This window comes from Mytilus edulis, chromosome 12, assembly GCF_963676685.1.
Source record: "Mytilus edulis chromosome 12, xbMytEdul2.2, whole genome shotgun sequence".
Classification (NCBI taxonomy): Eukaryota; Metazoa; Mollusca; class Bivalvia; order Mytilida; family Mytilidae; genus Mytilus; species Mytilus edulis.
In genome coordinates this window covers 70,114,520-70,132,084 of record NC_092355.1, presented here as the reverse complement: position 1 = coordinate 70,132,084, position 17,565 = coordinate 70,114,520, and the positions used below count along the sequence as shown (strand labels likewise).

The following is a 17,565-nucleotide window of genomic DNA, read 5'->3' as shown; positions in this document are numbered from 1 at the left end:
GCTCACAACTCAATATATAATGAATAAAAACAAACACAGAGTACTTGAATTTTCTAAACTACCCGTAAAACAAAGTAAATAAATAGTGTACTGTCCAACTGGAAAGTTGCTGCCTATAAATGAACCAAAAAAAAATTTTTTTTTAAATTTATTTAAAATTTTATATTGCAAAATTAATTTGATTTAGAAAAAAGTTTCTGTTGAAATATGTTATATTTGTATATTTTGTTGCTTGTGAAAGTATGTTTCATATTTAATACAACAAAATAATGAAAAAGAAATAAAAAAAATTGCACTATTGAAACATTTTTTGGTCTCTTTTTTCTCAAGTATTGTTATGTAATTAATTTTAGCGGTGCATTACGTTTGCGCGCATTACCATTACATTTGCGCGCAAAAATCATTACGTTTGCGCGCAGCTTTTTATTACAATTGCGCGCATTTTTTTGACAGGTAAACTCAGGTAAAATACAGGTAATAATACTTATTAACCATAATTTGTTCAATTATTTACACTTGAAGTACAAGTACTCATTCCCCTGCTGGAAGTGGGATTTCGAGTAAGATAAGTCCGTTTTATTATGCACAGTCAAGCACTTAATCCTAGAAATATGTACAGATAAAAAGTTAAAATTCTAAAACATAGCTAATCTAGTAAAAGTATTGATAAATTCATTTCGGTGCCAAAAGTCCATGTTTGTGCCTTGGTGTCACTTTACAAACTAACTTAAATTATTGACTAATTTTAAAAACGATCACTAATCGTTGAAACATTTTTCACTCTGAAATATTCGCAATGAAGTTACATGTATGCCTTAAGCTATACTAAGGAGTGTATAATGATCACTTTATAATTTGTTTGTTGAAGTAGGCCGTTATCATGGAGTAAACAGGTTAGATAAAAAGTGTACTCTTTGTACTTTGAATATCACTGAAGATGAATTCCATTTTGTTTTACAATGTGAATGCTACAGAGACTTAAGGAGACAGTTTATCACACCTTATTATTATAGACGTCCATCGTAGTTCAAATTAGTGCAACTTCTCAGCACTGAAAATATAAAAGATTTGCGTAATTTGTGTAAATTCTTGTTTAATGCACTTAATCGAACTGTTATTGGTCAATACTTATTTATTTGCTTCTCTGATATATTATGTCATATTGTATTATAAAAATGTATTTGTATTTATTGCACTGATAAGCATAATGTGCTTAAAGTAATAAAGAATTGAATTGAATTATTGGTTTTTGAATTCAATATGAACAATATATAATTTGAATTAAGAAATATTTTCAAAATTAATAATTGATCGTCATATTTATTATTAAAAGAAAAACAAAATATATAGTCAATTATAATTTAATTTGATTTTTATGTATATTTTTACTTGCGTTTACCTGTAAAATGAATGCGCGCAAATGTAATCAAAATCTGCGCGCAAACGTAAAACATTTTAATCCCCAAATGCGCGCAAACGTAGTGCGCCCAATTTTAGAAATTTAGTCTTATTTTATTTTTATAATAATTTAATATTTATTTCAACTCAATTTTGCTAGTATCAAGTGTTCTTTTTTACAATTTGGTCTCTTTAGAATTTGTTTATAATTCCATTTTTTACTACAACACAATTTTGCAAATACTTTATTTTTGTTTGTGAATTTTTAAAGAGTAATATTTAGTGCTTAAATATACTGACTGTATTTTACCTTTTATTAATTAATAATTGTTATAACAACACCTATTGTATTTTGTTTGTAGGCATAGGTTGAATATATTTTTATCAAATGTTGGCATAGGTTGAAGACACCCTTTATACACACCCAAGCTAATTAGTGTAAATCACAAATTAATAGACCACTTTCGAGTTCATCCGTCACTGGAAAAAAATCGTCAATTATACACGCCTTTATGACGTCATTTACCAGGTAGAGGGGGTCGCCTGTATCCCTGCACTATTTAAGTTCATCAAGCGTCTTAGTGATCGTCATTGTGCAGGATAAACTAGAAATAATAGTTGTTCTGTAGGTACTTAATGACAATTCCCTAATGACAGCAATGCTGAATGTCAATTTTGAGAATTCAATTTGCCGAATAATTCATACAATATAGAATTATAGTTTTCCTACCACTCGCTCAACATTGGAAAGGAAGTGATGACGCCCCTAAACGCACACATGACGTTCACTAAAACCAGAGTTTTTGACGGAAATGCATCAAACTCGAAAGTTTTCTATTGTTTTGTGAACATTTTAAATACTTTTTCATAAACATAAACAATATATCACTAATTATTTATCAAAATTCTATAAAAGATAATCTAGGTAAACACTCATGGAAATAGCATGTCATAAATCAAATACAGTGGTCAGTGACCGGAAATTTAATTACAGGTGTATTGTCAGATTTACACTTCAATCCAATTAAAGCCCGGAGGGCATGTTTTGACATATGTGTATTAGTTCGAGATAAAACTAGAGGCTCACCTTGGTCTATGTGAATATTAAACAAAGGAAGCAGATGGATTCATGACAAAATTGTGTTTTGGTGATGGTGATGTGTTTGTACATCTTACTTAACTAAACAGTCTTGCTGCTTACAATTATCTCTATCTATAATGAACTTGGCCTAGTAGTTTCAGTGGAAAATGCTAATAAAAATTGTTAAAAATTGACTATAAAGGACAATCATTCCTTAAGGGATCAATTGACCATTTCGGTTATGTAGACTTATTTGTAAATCTTACTTTGCTGAACATTATTGCTTTTTACAGTTTATCTCTATCTATGATAATATTCAAGATAATAACCAAAAACAGCAAAATTTCCTTAAAATTACCGATTCAGGGACAGCAACCCAACAACAGGTTGTCCGATTCATCAGAAAATATCAGGGCAGATAGATCTTGACCTGATTAACACTTGTACCTAGTCAGATTTGCTCTAAATGCTTTGGTTTTTGAGTTATAAGCCAAAAACTGCATTTTATCCCTTTGTTCTATTTTTAGCCGTGGCGGCCATCTTGATTTTATGGCCGGGTCACCAGACACATTTTTAAAACTAGATACCCCAAAGATGATTGTGGCCAAGTTTGGAATAATTTGGCCCAGTAGTTTCAGAGAAGAAGATTTTTGCATGTTTTGTAAAAGATAACTAAGATTTACGAAAAATGGTTAAAAATTGACTATAAAGGGCAATAACTCCTAAAGGGGTCAACTGACCATTTCGGTCATATTAACTTATTTGTAAATCTTACTTTGCTGAACATTATTGCTGTTTACAGTTTATCTCTATCTATAATAATATTTAAGATAATAACCAAAAACAGCAAAATTTCCTTAAAATGACCAATTCAGGGGCAGCAACCCAACAAGGGATTGTCCGATTCATCTGAATATATCAGGGCAGATAGATCTTGACCTGATAATCAATTTTACTTGGGTCAGATTTGCTCTAAATGCTTTTGTTTTTGAGTTATAAGCCAAAAACTGCATTTTACCCCTGTTCTATTTTTAGCCATGGCGGCCATCTTGATTTGATGGCCAGGTCATCAGACACATTTTTTAAACTACATACCCCAAAGATGATTGTGGCCAAGTCTGGATTAATTTGGCCCAGTAGTTTCAGAGGAGAAGATTTTTGTAAAAGATAACTAAGATTTACGAAAAATGGTTAAAAATTGACTATAAAGGGCAATAACTCCTAAAGGGGTCAACTGACCATTTCAGTCACGTTGACTAATTTGTAGATCTTACTTTGCTGAACATTATTGCTGTTTACAGTTTATCCCTATCTATAATAATATTTAAGATAATAACCAAAAACAGCAAAACTTCCTTAAAATTACCAATTCAGGGGCAGCAACCCAACATTCATCTGAAAATTTCAGGGCAGATAGATCTTGACCTTATAAACAATTTTACCTCGTCAGAATTGCTCTAAATGCTTTGGTTTTTGAGTTATAAGCCAAAAACTGCATTTTACCCCTATGTTATATTTTTAGACATGGCGGCCATCTTGGTTGGTTGGCCGGGTCACCGGACACATTTTTAAAACTAGATACCCCAATGATGAGTGTGGCCAAGTTTGGTTTTATTTGGCCCAGTAGTTTCAGAGGAGAAGATTTTTGTAAAAGTTAACGACGACGACGGACGACGGACGCAAAGTGATGGGAAAAGCTCACTTGGCCCTTCAGGCCAGGTGAGCTAAAAATGAATTTTGAATGCTTTTGTTAACCTTGGGACCGTAAACATAGTTCGACTCAACCGAAATTTCGACTCATCCAATTTTGACTCATCAGGAGTTGAATTACATACTTTTGTATGGAATAAAGTTCGGGACCATGTCACGTCATATCATTGTGGAATGGTCCTGGTAAGATTTTATAAGATTATGTGTCTCTGGCCAACATGAACATATTCACTCAATACAAAAACACAATATTTAATCTTTTTGATATGTGAACAATGTAAAACTTTTTTTATCTTTTTAATAGATATCAACCACAATAATTCATATTCTGTTTTTTCATGCTTTTTATTAAAAGCATCAACAATCTTTTTTAAATGTACATATCACAAATACACATGTCTATTTTCCACCTCTTTTAATTCACTCAGGAATCTGAAATTAATAATAAATAATAATAAAGTTATATTTTGTTATGATTAAATTACATTCACCTATCTTGAGGATTATAGGAAATCATGCCAAAAGTCTTTTTTTGTTTGTTCGACTTCTTGACATATATAAAAAAAAAAAACCAATTAGAATTTGAAATGAGTTATCTCCCTTTGTCCATAAATATTGAAAACTATTCGGCCTCGATGTCATCATAATTTAAAAAAACTCAGAAAACAACCAAGCAAGAAGGCAGAATTTGGCCTTTTCATGCATATTTTGCACTCTGATTAATTAGTAGTTTTATGAACAAGGGCTCAGGATTTCTAGGCCAAGCTTTGTTAGTTTAGTCTGTCTTTGTTTGTATACAATTACATTTACTTTCTACATTGGCTAGAGGTATAGGGGGAGGGTTGAGATCTCACAAACATGTTAACTGGCTAGAGGTATAGGGGGAGGGGGGAGATCTCATAAACATGTTTAACCCCGTCGCATTTTTGCGCCTGTCCCAAGTCAGGAGCCTCTGGCCTTTGTTAGTCTTGTATTATTTTAATTTTAGTTTCTTGTGTACAATTTGGAAATAAGTATGGCGTTCATTATCACTGAACTAGTATATATTTGTTATGGGGCCAGTTGAAGGACGCCTCCGGGTGCGGGAATTTCTCGCTACATTGAAGACTTGTTGGTGACCTCCTGCTGTTGTTTTTTTCTATGGTCGGGTTGTTGTCTCTTTGGCACATTCCCCATTTCCATTCTCAATTTTATGCTTGATATTTTTTAGATGTTAGATGCTGGTGTTCATTATTGCCAGTTGTTCCGCACTATATTTTTCGGTAATTTCTGTTGTATATTTATGTATTATAACTAGTTTTTGCAACTGTAATTCTTATCAAAATATTTAATTTTTTTGGATAAGGATTGAAATCACATATATACATCAATTTGTAAACTGAATATCTGATATAAATGGTTTTTCTTTTTTTTTAGTTTATACAAAAAGTGAAGCTTGTATGTGTATAAATATAATGGTAAGCTTCAGCATATCATAACTATAATGGTATAAACTTTATCAATTTGTAAATATTGTGAATAAAATTATTACCTCTCCTCTTTATTCTTTTTTATCTTTATCTGAAAATGACATATGATTGAATTAAAATACATCTTATTTTATTTTAATATATAACTGGCCACAATAAATTACTGTACATATAGATGTTGGTAACAAATTTTAATCTTAGAAAACATTAACTAATGATAAATTCTTGAATCATAACTGGAACACACAAATTTAAAAACCTCTAAAATGGATTCCATGACCTTCAGAAATTGAAATGTCCTCTAGTTTACCAGGAATGTCTATGCATAGAAAACCATTAAACAGTGACAGAATTAGTAAATTTTTGTAAATTTCTGTTTAGATTTTGATCCTAGTTTCCTTCCTCTTTACAGCAAAATTTGCCCTCTTTGGTAATTTTCTTTTATGAAATAGTTTTACACAGATCATTTTCAAAGTATATGTCATCTACAAAATTTAGGCATGGATGATGTTATATAATCTTACCAGGACCATTCCACAATGACATGGCATGGTCTTTAGCTTTATTATAGCCATTCTGTAATATCTTATAAAATCTTACCTGGACCGTTCCATAATGACATGGCATGGTCTTTAGCTTTATTATAGCCATTCTGTAATATCTTATAAAATCTTACCTGGACCATTCCATAATGACATGGCATGGTCTTTAGCTTTATTATAGCCATTCTGTGATATCTTATAAAATCTTACCTGGACCGTTCCATAATGATATGACATGATCTTTAGCTTTATTGTAGCCATTCTCTGATATCTTATAAAATCTTACCTGGACCGTTCCATAATGACATTGCATGGTCTTTAGCTTTATTATAGCCATTCTGTGATATCTTATAAAATCTTACCTGGACCGTTCCATAATGACATGGCATGGTCTTTAGCTTTATTGTAGCCATTCTGTAATATCTTATAAAATCTTACCTGGACCGTTCCATAATGACATGGCATAGTCTTTAGCTTTATTATAGCCATTCTGTGATATCTTATAAAATCTTACCTGGACCGTTCCATAATGACATGGCATGGTCTTTAGCTTTATTATAGCCATTCAGTGTGATATCTTATAAAATCTTACCTGGACCATTCCATAATGATATGACATGGTCTTTAGCTTTATTATAGCCATTCTGTGATATCTTATAAAATCTTACCTGGACCGTTCCATAATGACATGGCATGGTCTTTAGCTTTATTGTAGCCATTCTGTAATATCTTATAAAATCTTACCTGGACCATTCCATAATGATATGACATGGTCTTTAGCTTTATTATAGCCATTCTGTGATATCTTATAAAATCTTACCTGGACCGTTCCATAATGATATGGCATGGTGTTTAGCTTTAATGTAGCCATTCTGTAATATCTTATAAAATCTTACCTGGACCATTCCATAATGACATGGCATGGTGTTTAGCTTTAATGTAGCCATTCTGTAATATCTTATAAAATCTTACCTGGACCGTTCCATAATGACATGGCATGGTCTTTGGCTTTAATGTAGCCATTCTGTAATATCTTATAAAATCTTACCTGGACCGTTCCATAATGACATGACATAGTCTTTAGCTTTATTGTAACCATTCTGTCATATCTTATAAAATCTAACCTGGACCGTTCCATAATGACATGGCATGGTCTTTAGCTTTATTATAGCCATTCTGTGATATCTTATAAAATCTTACCTGGACCGTTCCATAATGATATGACATGGTCTTTAGCTTTATTATAGCCATTCTGTGATATCTTATAAAATCTTACCTGGACCGTTCCATAATGACACGGCATGGTCTTTAGCTTTATTATAGCCATTCTGTGATATCTTATAAAATCTTACCTGGACCGTTCCATAATGATATGGCATGGTCTTTAGCTTTATTATAGCCATTCTGTCATATCTTATAAAATCTTACCTGGACCATTCCATAATGACATGGCATGGTCTTTAGCTTTATTATAGCCATTCTGTAATATCTATAAAATCTTACCTGGACCGTTCCATAATGACATGGCATGGTCTTTAGCTTTATTGTAGCCATTCCGTCATATCTTATAAAATCTTACATGGACCGTTCCATAATGATATGACATGGTCTTTAGCTTTATTATAGCCATTCAGTGTGATATCTTATAAAATCTTACCTGGACCGTTCTATAATGACATGGCATGGTCTTTAGCTTTATTATAGCCATTCAGTGTGATATCTTATAAAATCTTACATGGACCGTTCCATAATGATATGACATGGTCTTTAGCTTTATTATAGCCATTCAGTGTGATATCTTATAAAATCTTACCTGGACCGTTCTATAATGACATGGCATGGTCTTTAGCTTTATTATAGCCATTCTGTGATATCTTATAAAATCTTACCTGGACCGTTCCATAATGACATGGCATGGTCTTTAGCTTTATTGTAGCCATTCTGTAATATCTTATAAAATCTTACCTGGACCGTTCCATAATGACATGGCATGGTCTTTAGCTTAATTATAGCCATTCTGTGATATCTTATAAAATCTTACCTGGACCGTTCCATAATGACATGGCATGGTCTTTAGCTTTATTATAGCCATTCAGTGTGATATCTTATAAAATCTTACATGGACCGTTCTATAATGACATGGCATGGTCTTTAGCTTTATTATAGCCATTCTGTGATATCTTATAAAATCTTACCTGGACCGTTCCATAATGACATGGCATGGTCTTTAGCTTTATTATAGCCATTCTGTCATATCTTATAAAATCTTACCTGGACCGTTCCATAATGATATGACATGGTCTTTAGCTTTATTATAGCCATTCTGTGATATCTTATAAAATCTTACCTGGACCGTTCCATAATGACATGGCATGGTCTTTAGCTTTATTATAGCCATTCTGTAATATCTTATAAAATCTTACCTGCACCGTTCCATAATGACATGGCATGGTCTTTAGCTTTATTATAGCCATTCTGTGATATCTTATAAAATCTTACCTGGACCATTCCATAATGACATGGCATGGTCTTTAGCTTTATGATAGCCATTCTCTCATATCTTATAAAATCTTACCTGGACCATTCCATAATGATATGGCATGGTCTTTAGCTTTATTATAGCCATTCTGTGATATCTTATAAAATCTTACCTGGACCGTTCCATAATGATATGACATGGTCTTTAGCTTTATTATAGCCATTCTGTGATATCTTATAAAATCTTACCTGGACCGTTCCATAATGATATGGCATGGTGTTTAGCTTTAATGTAGCCATTCTGTAATATCTTATAAAATCTTACCTGGACCATTCCATAATGACATGGCATGGTGTTTAGCTTTAATGTAGCCATTCTGTAATATCTTATAAAATCTTACCTGGACCGTTCCATAATGACATGGCATGGTCTTTGGCTTTAATGTAGCCATTCTGTAATATCTTATAAAATCTTACCTGGACCGTTCCATAATGACATGACATAGTCTTTAGCTTTATTGTAACCATTCTGTCATATCTTATAAAATCTAACCTGGACCGTTCCATAATGACATGGCATGGTCTTTAGCTTTATTATAGCCATTCTGTGATATCTTATAAAATCTTACCTGGACCGTTCCATAATGATATGACATGGTCTTTAGCTTTATTATAGCCATTCTGTGATATCTTATAAAATCTTACCTGGACCGTTCCATAATGACACGGCATGGTCTTTAGCTTTATTATAGCCATTCTGTGATATCTTATAAAATCTTACCTGGACCGTTCCATAATGATATGGCATGGTCTTTAGCTTTATTATAGCCATTCTGTCATATCTTATAAAATCTTACCTGGACCATTCCATAATGACATGGCATGGTCTTTAGCTTTATTATAGCCATTCTGTAATATCTATAAAATCTTACCTGGACCGTTCCATAATGACATGGCATGGTCTTTAGCTTTATTGTAGCCATTCCGTCATATCTTATAAAATCTTACATGGACCGTTCCATAATGATATGACATGGTCTTTAGCTTTATTATAGCCATTCAGTGTGATATCTTATAAAATCTTACCTGGACCGTTCTATAATGACATGGCATGGTCTTTAGCTTTATTATAGCCATTCAGTGTGATATCTTATAAAATCTTACATGGACCGTTCCATAATGATATGACATGGTCTTTAGCTTTATTATAGCCATTCAGTGTGATATCTTATAAAATCTTACCTGGACCGTTCTATAATGACATGGCATGGTCTTTAGCTTTATTATAGCCATTCTGTGATATCTTATAAAATCTTACCTGGACCGTTCCATAATGACATGGCATGGTCTTTAGCTTTATTGTAGCCATTCTGTAATATCTTATAAAATCTTACCTGGACCGTTCCATAATGACATGGCATGGTCTTTAGCTTAATTATAGCCATTCTGTGATATCTTATAAAATCTTACCTGGACCGTTCCATAATGACATGGCATGGTCTTTAGCTTTATTATAGCCATTCAGTGTGATATCTTATAAAATCTTACATGGACCGTTCTATAATGACATGGCATGGTCTTTAGCTTTATTATAGCCATTCTGTGATATCTTATAAAATCTTACCTGGACCGTTCCATAATGACATGGCATGGTCTTTAGCTTTATTATAGCCATTCTGTCATATCTTATAAAATCTTACCTGGACCGTTCCATAATGATATGACATGGTCTTTAGCTTTATTATAGCCATTCTGTGATATCTTATAAAATCTTACCTGGACCGTTCCATAATGACATGGCATGGTCTTTAGCTTTATTATAGCCATTCTGTAATATCTTATAAAATCTTACCTGCACCGTTCCATAATGACATGGCATGGTCTTTAGCTTTATTATAGCCATTCTGTGATATCTTATAAAATCTTACCTGGACCATTCCATAATGACATGGCATGGTCTTTAGCTTTATGATAGCCATTCTCTCATATCTTATAAAATCTTACCTGGACCATTCCATAATGATATGGCATGGTCTTTAGCTTTATTATAGCCATTCTGTGATATCTTATAAAATCTTACCTGGACCGTTCCATAATGATATGACATGGTCTTTAGCTTTATTATAGCCATTCTGTAATATCTTATAAAATCTTACCTGGACCATTCCATAATGACATGGCATGTTCTTTAGCTTTATTGTTTCCATTCTGTAATATCTTATAAAATCTTACCTGGACCGTTCCATAATGACATGGCATGGTCTTTAGCTTTATTATAGCCATTCTGTAATATCTTATAAAATCTTACCTGGACCGTTCCATAATGACATGGCATGGTCTTTAGCTTTATTATAGCCATTCTCTGATATCTTATAAAATCTTACCTGGACCGTTCCATAATGATATGACATGGTCTTTAGCTTAATTATAGCCATTCTCTCATATCTTATAAAATCTTACCTGGACCGTTCCATAATGACATGGCATGGTCTTTAGCTTTATCATAGCCATTCTGTGATATCTTATAAAATCTTACCTGGACCGTTCCATAATGACATGGCATGGTCTTTAGCTTTATTATAGCCATTCTGTGATATCTTATAAAATCTTACCTGGACCGTTCCATAATGACATGGCATGGTCTTTAGCTTTATTATAGCCATTCTGTAATATCTTATAAAATCTTACCTGGACCGTTCCACAATGACATGGCATGGTCTTTAGCTTTATTATAACCATTCAGTGTGATATCTTATAAAATCTTACCTGGACCGTTCCATAATGACATGACATGGTCTTTAGCTTTATTATAGCCATTCTGTGATATCTTATAAAATCTTACCTGGACCGTTCCATAATGACATGACATGATCTTTAGCTTTAATTTAGCCATTCTGTAATATCTTATAAAATCTTACCTGGACCGTTCCATAATGACATGGCATGGTCTTTAGCTTTATTATAGCCATTCTGTGATATCTTATAAAATCTTACCTGGACCGTTCCATAATGACATGGCATGGTCTTTAGCTTTATTATAGCCATTCTGTGATATCTTATAAAATCTTACCTGGACCGTTCCATAATGACATGGCATGGTCTTTAGCTTTATTATAGCCATTCTGTAATATCTTATAAAATCTTACCTGGACCGTTCCATAATGACATGGCATGGTCTTTAGCTTTATTGTAGCCATTCTCTGATATCTTATAAAATCTTACCTGGACCTTTCCATAATGACATGTCATGGTCTTTAGCTTTATTGTAACCATTCTGTAATATCTTATAAAATCTTACCTGGACCGTTCCATAATGACATGGCATGGTCTTTAGCTTTATCATAGCCATTCTGTAATATCTTATAAAATCTTACCTGGACCATTCCATAATGATATGACATGGTCTTTAGCTTTATTATAGCCATTCTTTGATATCTTATAAAATCTTACCTGGACCGTTCCATAATGATATGGCATGGTGTTTAGCTTTAATGTAGCCATTCTGTAATATCTTATAAAATCTTACCTGGACCATTCCATAATGACATGGCATGGTGTTTAGCTTTAATGTAGCCATTCTGTAATATCTTATAAAATCTTACCTGGACCGTTCCATAATGACATGGCATGGTCTTTGGCTTTAATGTAGCCATTCTGTAATATCTTATAAAATCTTACCTGGACCGTTCCATAATGACATGACATAGTCTTTAGCTTTATTGTAGCCATTCTGTCATATCTTATAAAATCTAACCTGGACCGTTCCATAATGACATGGCATGGTCTTTAGCTTTATTATAGCCATTCTGTGATATCTTATAAAATCTTACCTGGACCGTTCCATAATGATATGACATGGTCTTTAGCTTTATTATAGCCATTCTGTGATATCTTATAAAATCTTACCTGGACCGTTCCATAATGACACGGCATGGTCTTTAGCTTTATTATAGCCATTCTGTGATATCTTATAAAATCTTACCTGGACCGTTCCATAATGATATGGCATGGTCTTTAGCTTTATTATAGCCATTCTGTCATATCTTATAAAATCTTACCTGGACCATTCCATAATGACATGGCATGGTCTTTAGCTTTATTATAGCCATTCTGTAATATCTATAAAATCTTACCTGGACCGTTCCATAATGACATGGCATGGTCTTTAGCTTTATTGTAGCCATTCCGTCATATCTTATAAAATCTTACATGGACCGTTCCATAATGATATGACATGGTCTTTAGCTTTATTATAGCCATTCAGTGTGATATCTTATAAAATCTTACCTGGACCGTTCTATAATGACATGGCATGGTCTTTAGCTTTATTATAGCCATTCAGTGTGATATCTTATAAAATCTTACATGGACCGTTCCATAATGATATGACATGGTCTTTAGCTTTATTATAGCCATTCAGTGTGATATCTTATAAAATCTTACCTGGACCGTTCTATAATGACATGGCATGGTCTTTAGCTTTATTATAGCCATTCTGTGATATCTTATAAAATCTTACCTGGACCGTTCCATAATGACATGGCATGGTCTTTAGCTTTATTGTAGCCATTCTGTAATATCTTATAAAATCTTACCTGGACCGTTCCATAATGACATGGCATGGTCTTTAGCTTAATTATAGCCATTCTGTGATATCTTATAAAATCTTACCTGGACCGTTCCATAATGACATGGCATGGTCTTTAGCTTTATTATAGCCATTCAGTGTGATATCTTATAAAATCTTACATGGACCGTTCTATAATGACATGGCATGGTCTTTAGCTTTATTATAGCCATTCTGTGATATCTTATAAAATCTTACCTGGACCGTTCCATAATGACATGGCATGGTCTTTAGCTTTATTATAGCCATTCTGTCATATCTTATAAAATCTTACCTGGACCGTTCCATAATGATATGACATGGTCTTTAGCTTTATTATAGCCATTCTGTGATATCTTATAAAATCTTACCTGGACCGTTCCATAATGACATGGCATGGTCTTTAGCTTTATTATAGCCATTCTGTAATATCTTATAAAATCTTACCTGGACCGTTCCATAATGACATGGCATGGTCTTTAGCTTTATTATAGCCATTCTGTGATATCTTATAAAATCTTACCTGGACCATTCCATAATGACATGGCATGGTCTTTAGCTTTATGATAGCCATTCTCTCATATCTTATAAAATCTTACCTGGACCATTCCATAATGATATGGCATGGTCTTTAGCTTTATTATAGCCATTCTGTGATATCTTATAAAATCTTACCTGGACCGTTCCATAATGATATGACATGGTCTTTAGCTTTATTATAGCCATTCTGTAATATCTTATAAAATCTTACCTGGACCATTCCATAATGACATGGCATGTTCTTTAGCTTTATTGTTTCCATTCTGTAATATCTTATAAAATCTTACCTGGACCGTTCCATAATGACATGGCATGGTCTTTAGCTTTATTATAGCCATTCTGTAATATCTTATAAAATCTTACCTGGACCGTTCCATAATGACATGGCATGGTCTTTAGCTTTATTATAGCCATTCTCTGATATCTTATAAAATCTTACCTGGACCGTTCCATAATGATATGACATGGTCTTTAGCTTAATTATAGCCATTCTCTCATATCTTATAAAATCTTACCTGGACCGTTCCATAATGACATGGCATGGTCTTTAGCTTTATCATAGCCATTCTGTGATATCTTATAAAATCTTACCTGGACCGTTCCATAATGACATGGCATGGTCTTTAGCTTTATTATAGCCATTCTGTGATATCTTATAAAATCTTACCTGGACCGTTCCATAATGACATGGCATGGTCTTTAGCTTTATTATAGCCATTCTGTAATATCTTATAAAATCTTACCTGGACCGTTCCACAATGACATGGCATGGTCTTTAGCTTTATTATAACCATTCAGTGTGATATCTTATAAAATCTTACCTGGACCGTTCCATAATGACATGACATGGTCTTTAGCTTTATTATAGCCATTCTGTGATATCTTATAAAATCTTACCTGGACCGTTCCATAATGACATGACATGATCTTTAGCTTTAATTTAGCCATTCTGTAATATCTTATAAAATCTTACCTGGACCGTTCCATAATGACATGGCATGGTCTTTAGCTTTATTATAGCCATTCTGTGATATCTTATAAAATCTTACCTGGACCGTTCCATAATGACATGGCATGGTCTTTAGCTTTATTATAGCCATTCTGTGATATCTTATAAAATCTTACCTGGACCGTTCCATAATGACATGGCATGGTCTTTAGCTTTATTATAGCCATTCTGTAATATCTTATAAAATCTTACCTGGACCGTTCCATAATGACATGGCATGGTCTTTAGCTTTATTGTAGCCATTCTCTGATATCTTATAAAATCTTACCTGGACCTTTCCATAATGACATGTCATGGTCTTTAGCTTTATTGTAACCATTCTGTAATATCTTATAAAATCTTACCTGGACCGTTCCATAATGACATGGCATGGTCTTTAGCTTTAATTTAGCCATTCTGTAATATCTTATAAAATCTTACCTGGACCATTCCTTAATGATATGACATGGTCTTTAGCTTTATTGTAGCCATTCTGTGATAGCTTATAAAATCTTACATGGACCGTTCCATAATGACATGGCATGGTCTTTAGCTTTATTATAGCCATTCTGTGATATCTTATAAAATCTTACCTGGACCGTTCCATAATGATATGGCATGGTCTTTAGCTTTATTGTAGCCATTCTGTAATATCTTATAAAATCTTACCTGGATGGTTCCATAATGACATGGCATGGTCTTTAGCTTTATTGTAGCCATTCTGTAATATCTTATAAAATCTTACCTGGACCGTTCCATAATGACATGGCATGGTCTTTAGCTTTATTATAGCCATTCAGTGTGATATCTTATAAATTCTTACCTGGACCATTCCATAATGACATGGCATGGTCTTTAGCTTTATTGTAACCATTCTGTAATATCTTATAAAATCTTACCTGGACCGTTCCATAATGACATGGCATGGTCTTCAGCTTTATTGTAGCCATTCTGTAATATCTTATAAAATCTTACCTGGACCGTTCCATAATGACATGGCATGGTCTTTAGCTTTATTGTAACCATTCTGTAATATCTTATAAAATCTTACCTGGACCGTTCCATAATGATATGACATGATCTTTAGCTTTATTATAGCCATTCTGTAATATCTTATAAAATCTTACCTGGACCGTTCCACAATGACATGGCATGGTCTTTAGCTTTATTGTAGCCATTCAGTGTGATATCTTATATAATCTTACCTGGACTGTTCCATAATGATATGACATGATCTTTAGCTTTATTATAGCCATTCAGTGTGATATCTTATAAAATCTTACCTGGACCGTTCCACAATGATATGACATGATCTTTAGCTTTATTGTAGCCATTCTGTGATATCTTATAAAATCTTACCTGGGCCGTTCCATAATGACATGGCATGGTCTTTAGCTTTGTTATAGCCATTCTGTGATATTTCAACTGCTTGGTTTGGGTAACAAAGGGATGTAGCACCAACAACAGCAAAGGAGGAGTAAAACAGTTTCCGTAAAATTCCACCTGCAATACAAAACAAGAGCTGTGAGGGAACTCACAATAAGGATATCTCCCTCCCAGTAATACTATCTGTATATTGAAGTAAGTTTGTTTATCTCCCCTTAAACATATTGAACCAAAATAATATTCCTAAAAGCACTTCCTTAGGAAGTGTTGTACTGCTGTGTAAATTTCCATCAATACCCATCAAGATGTTTGCCAGAAGTTGGTTTACAAATGAACAAACAGGGTGATTTCTATGTACCTCTTGTCAAATCTTTTTTCTTCAAATTTTACAAACCCTCCCTAAATGATATTCTTTATGATTTAAAGGTCACAACAGTACCATGCAACACTAAACAAAATCTTACATATCATCATGATCATTGGAATCCCATGTTCCATGACAGTCAATAACACAAGTTGGAGCAGAATTCTTTTTAAAGTTTCATTGTCAGAGCAAATAATGTGAATGCTTTGCCTAAGAAAACATCAGATATATAATATTGTCAACATCTTTAGATTTCTGTTATGTTGTGTTTACTAGTCTAGACATAGTTTGTATCCCCTCTTTCAGGAAAAAATACCATCTATGGTAAAAAAAAAAAAAAAAGTATACATGTATCACCAATCATTTTTTTAGTTTTATATACATAAGCTTTTGGTAAATGTTCTTTACAAAATTTATTGAAAATTCTATCCATGTGAACTCAAATAACAACATGTTCACTTAATTAATTCTTACCTCTATGACCAAGAACAATTCCACCCAATCCAGCAACAGTGATAACTCCTGCTCTTGGCAGAATTCCTGGATCATTCTGTATATATTCGATAGTTTCTAAAACAAAACAAAATACAACAAATACTTTTATAGCATACAATAAAACTTGTCAGGGTTTTGGGTAATCATATTTCTCGCCTTCTTTTGCTGTTAATCGCAGACTCAACAAAAAAGAGGTAAAAAAAAAAATAAAAATATTCCTCTCATTACTATCTTTTGATTGTAAGAAGCTTCTGTCCAAGTTGGGTAAAAATCTAGGATAGTTTATGAATCTAAAAAATGTTTTTAAACCTTTAACTGCAGACTGTATGTAATGTTAACTGAAAATAAAAACTAAGTCCATTTATAAGTAAATACGAAAAAACAGGTATGAAATTTTAACAAAATTTCCTGCAGATACTAGATTTGGATCATAAACAAGCTTTTGTCCATGTTTGGTACAAATCCAGGATAGTTTAAGAAAGTTATTAAAATTTTAAAAACTTTAACC

At 33.0% G+C, this 17,565-nt stretch overlaps 2 protein-coding genes across 2 annotated transcripts in view; both read right to left on the bottom strand.

Annotated features, from left to right (window-relative positions):
* Positions 1–17,565, bottom strand: part of LOC139499018 (phosphatidylinositol 4-kinase beta-like) — a 140,408-nt gene that overhangs the window by 79,337 nt on the left and 43,506 nt on the right. The window lies entirely within an intron of this gene.
* The window catches only part of LOC139499020 (MICOS complex subunit MIC27-like), a 28,452-nt gene continuing 15,402 nt past the window's right edge, over positions 4,516–17,565 (bottom strand). The window contains exons 5-8 of the mRNA XM_071287685.1: positions 17,037–17,132; positions 16,172–16,315; positions 5,721–5,749; positions 4,516–4,621 (exon numbers count right to left, since the gene is read on the bottom strand). Coding sequence (XP_071143786.1) covers positions 5,730–5,749; positions 16,172–16,315; positions 17,037–17,132 — 260 coding nt within the window. The 3' untranslated portion in view covers positions 4,516–4,621; positions 5,721–5,729. The remainder of the gene's footprint in view (positions 4,622–5,720; positions 5,750–16,171; positions 16,316–17,036; positions 17,133–17,565) is intronic.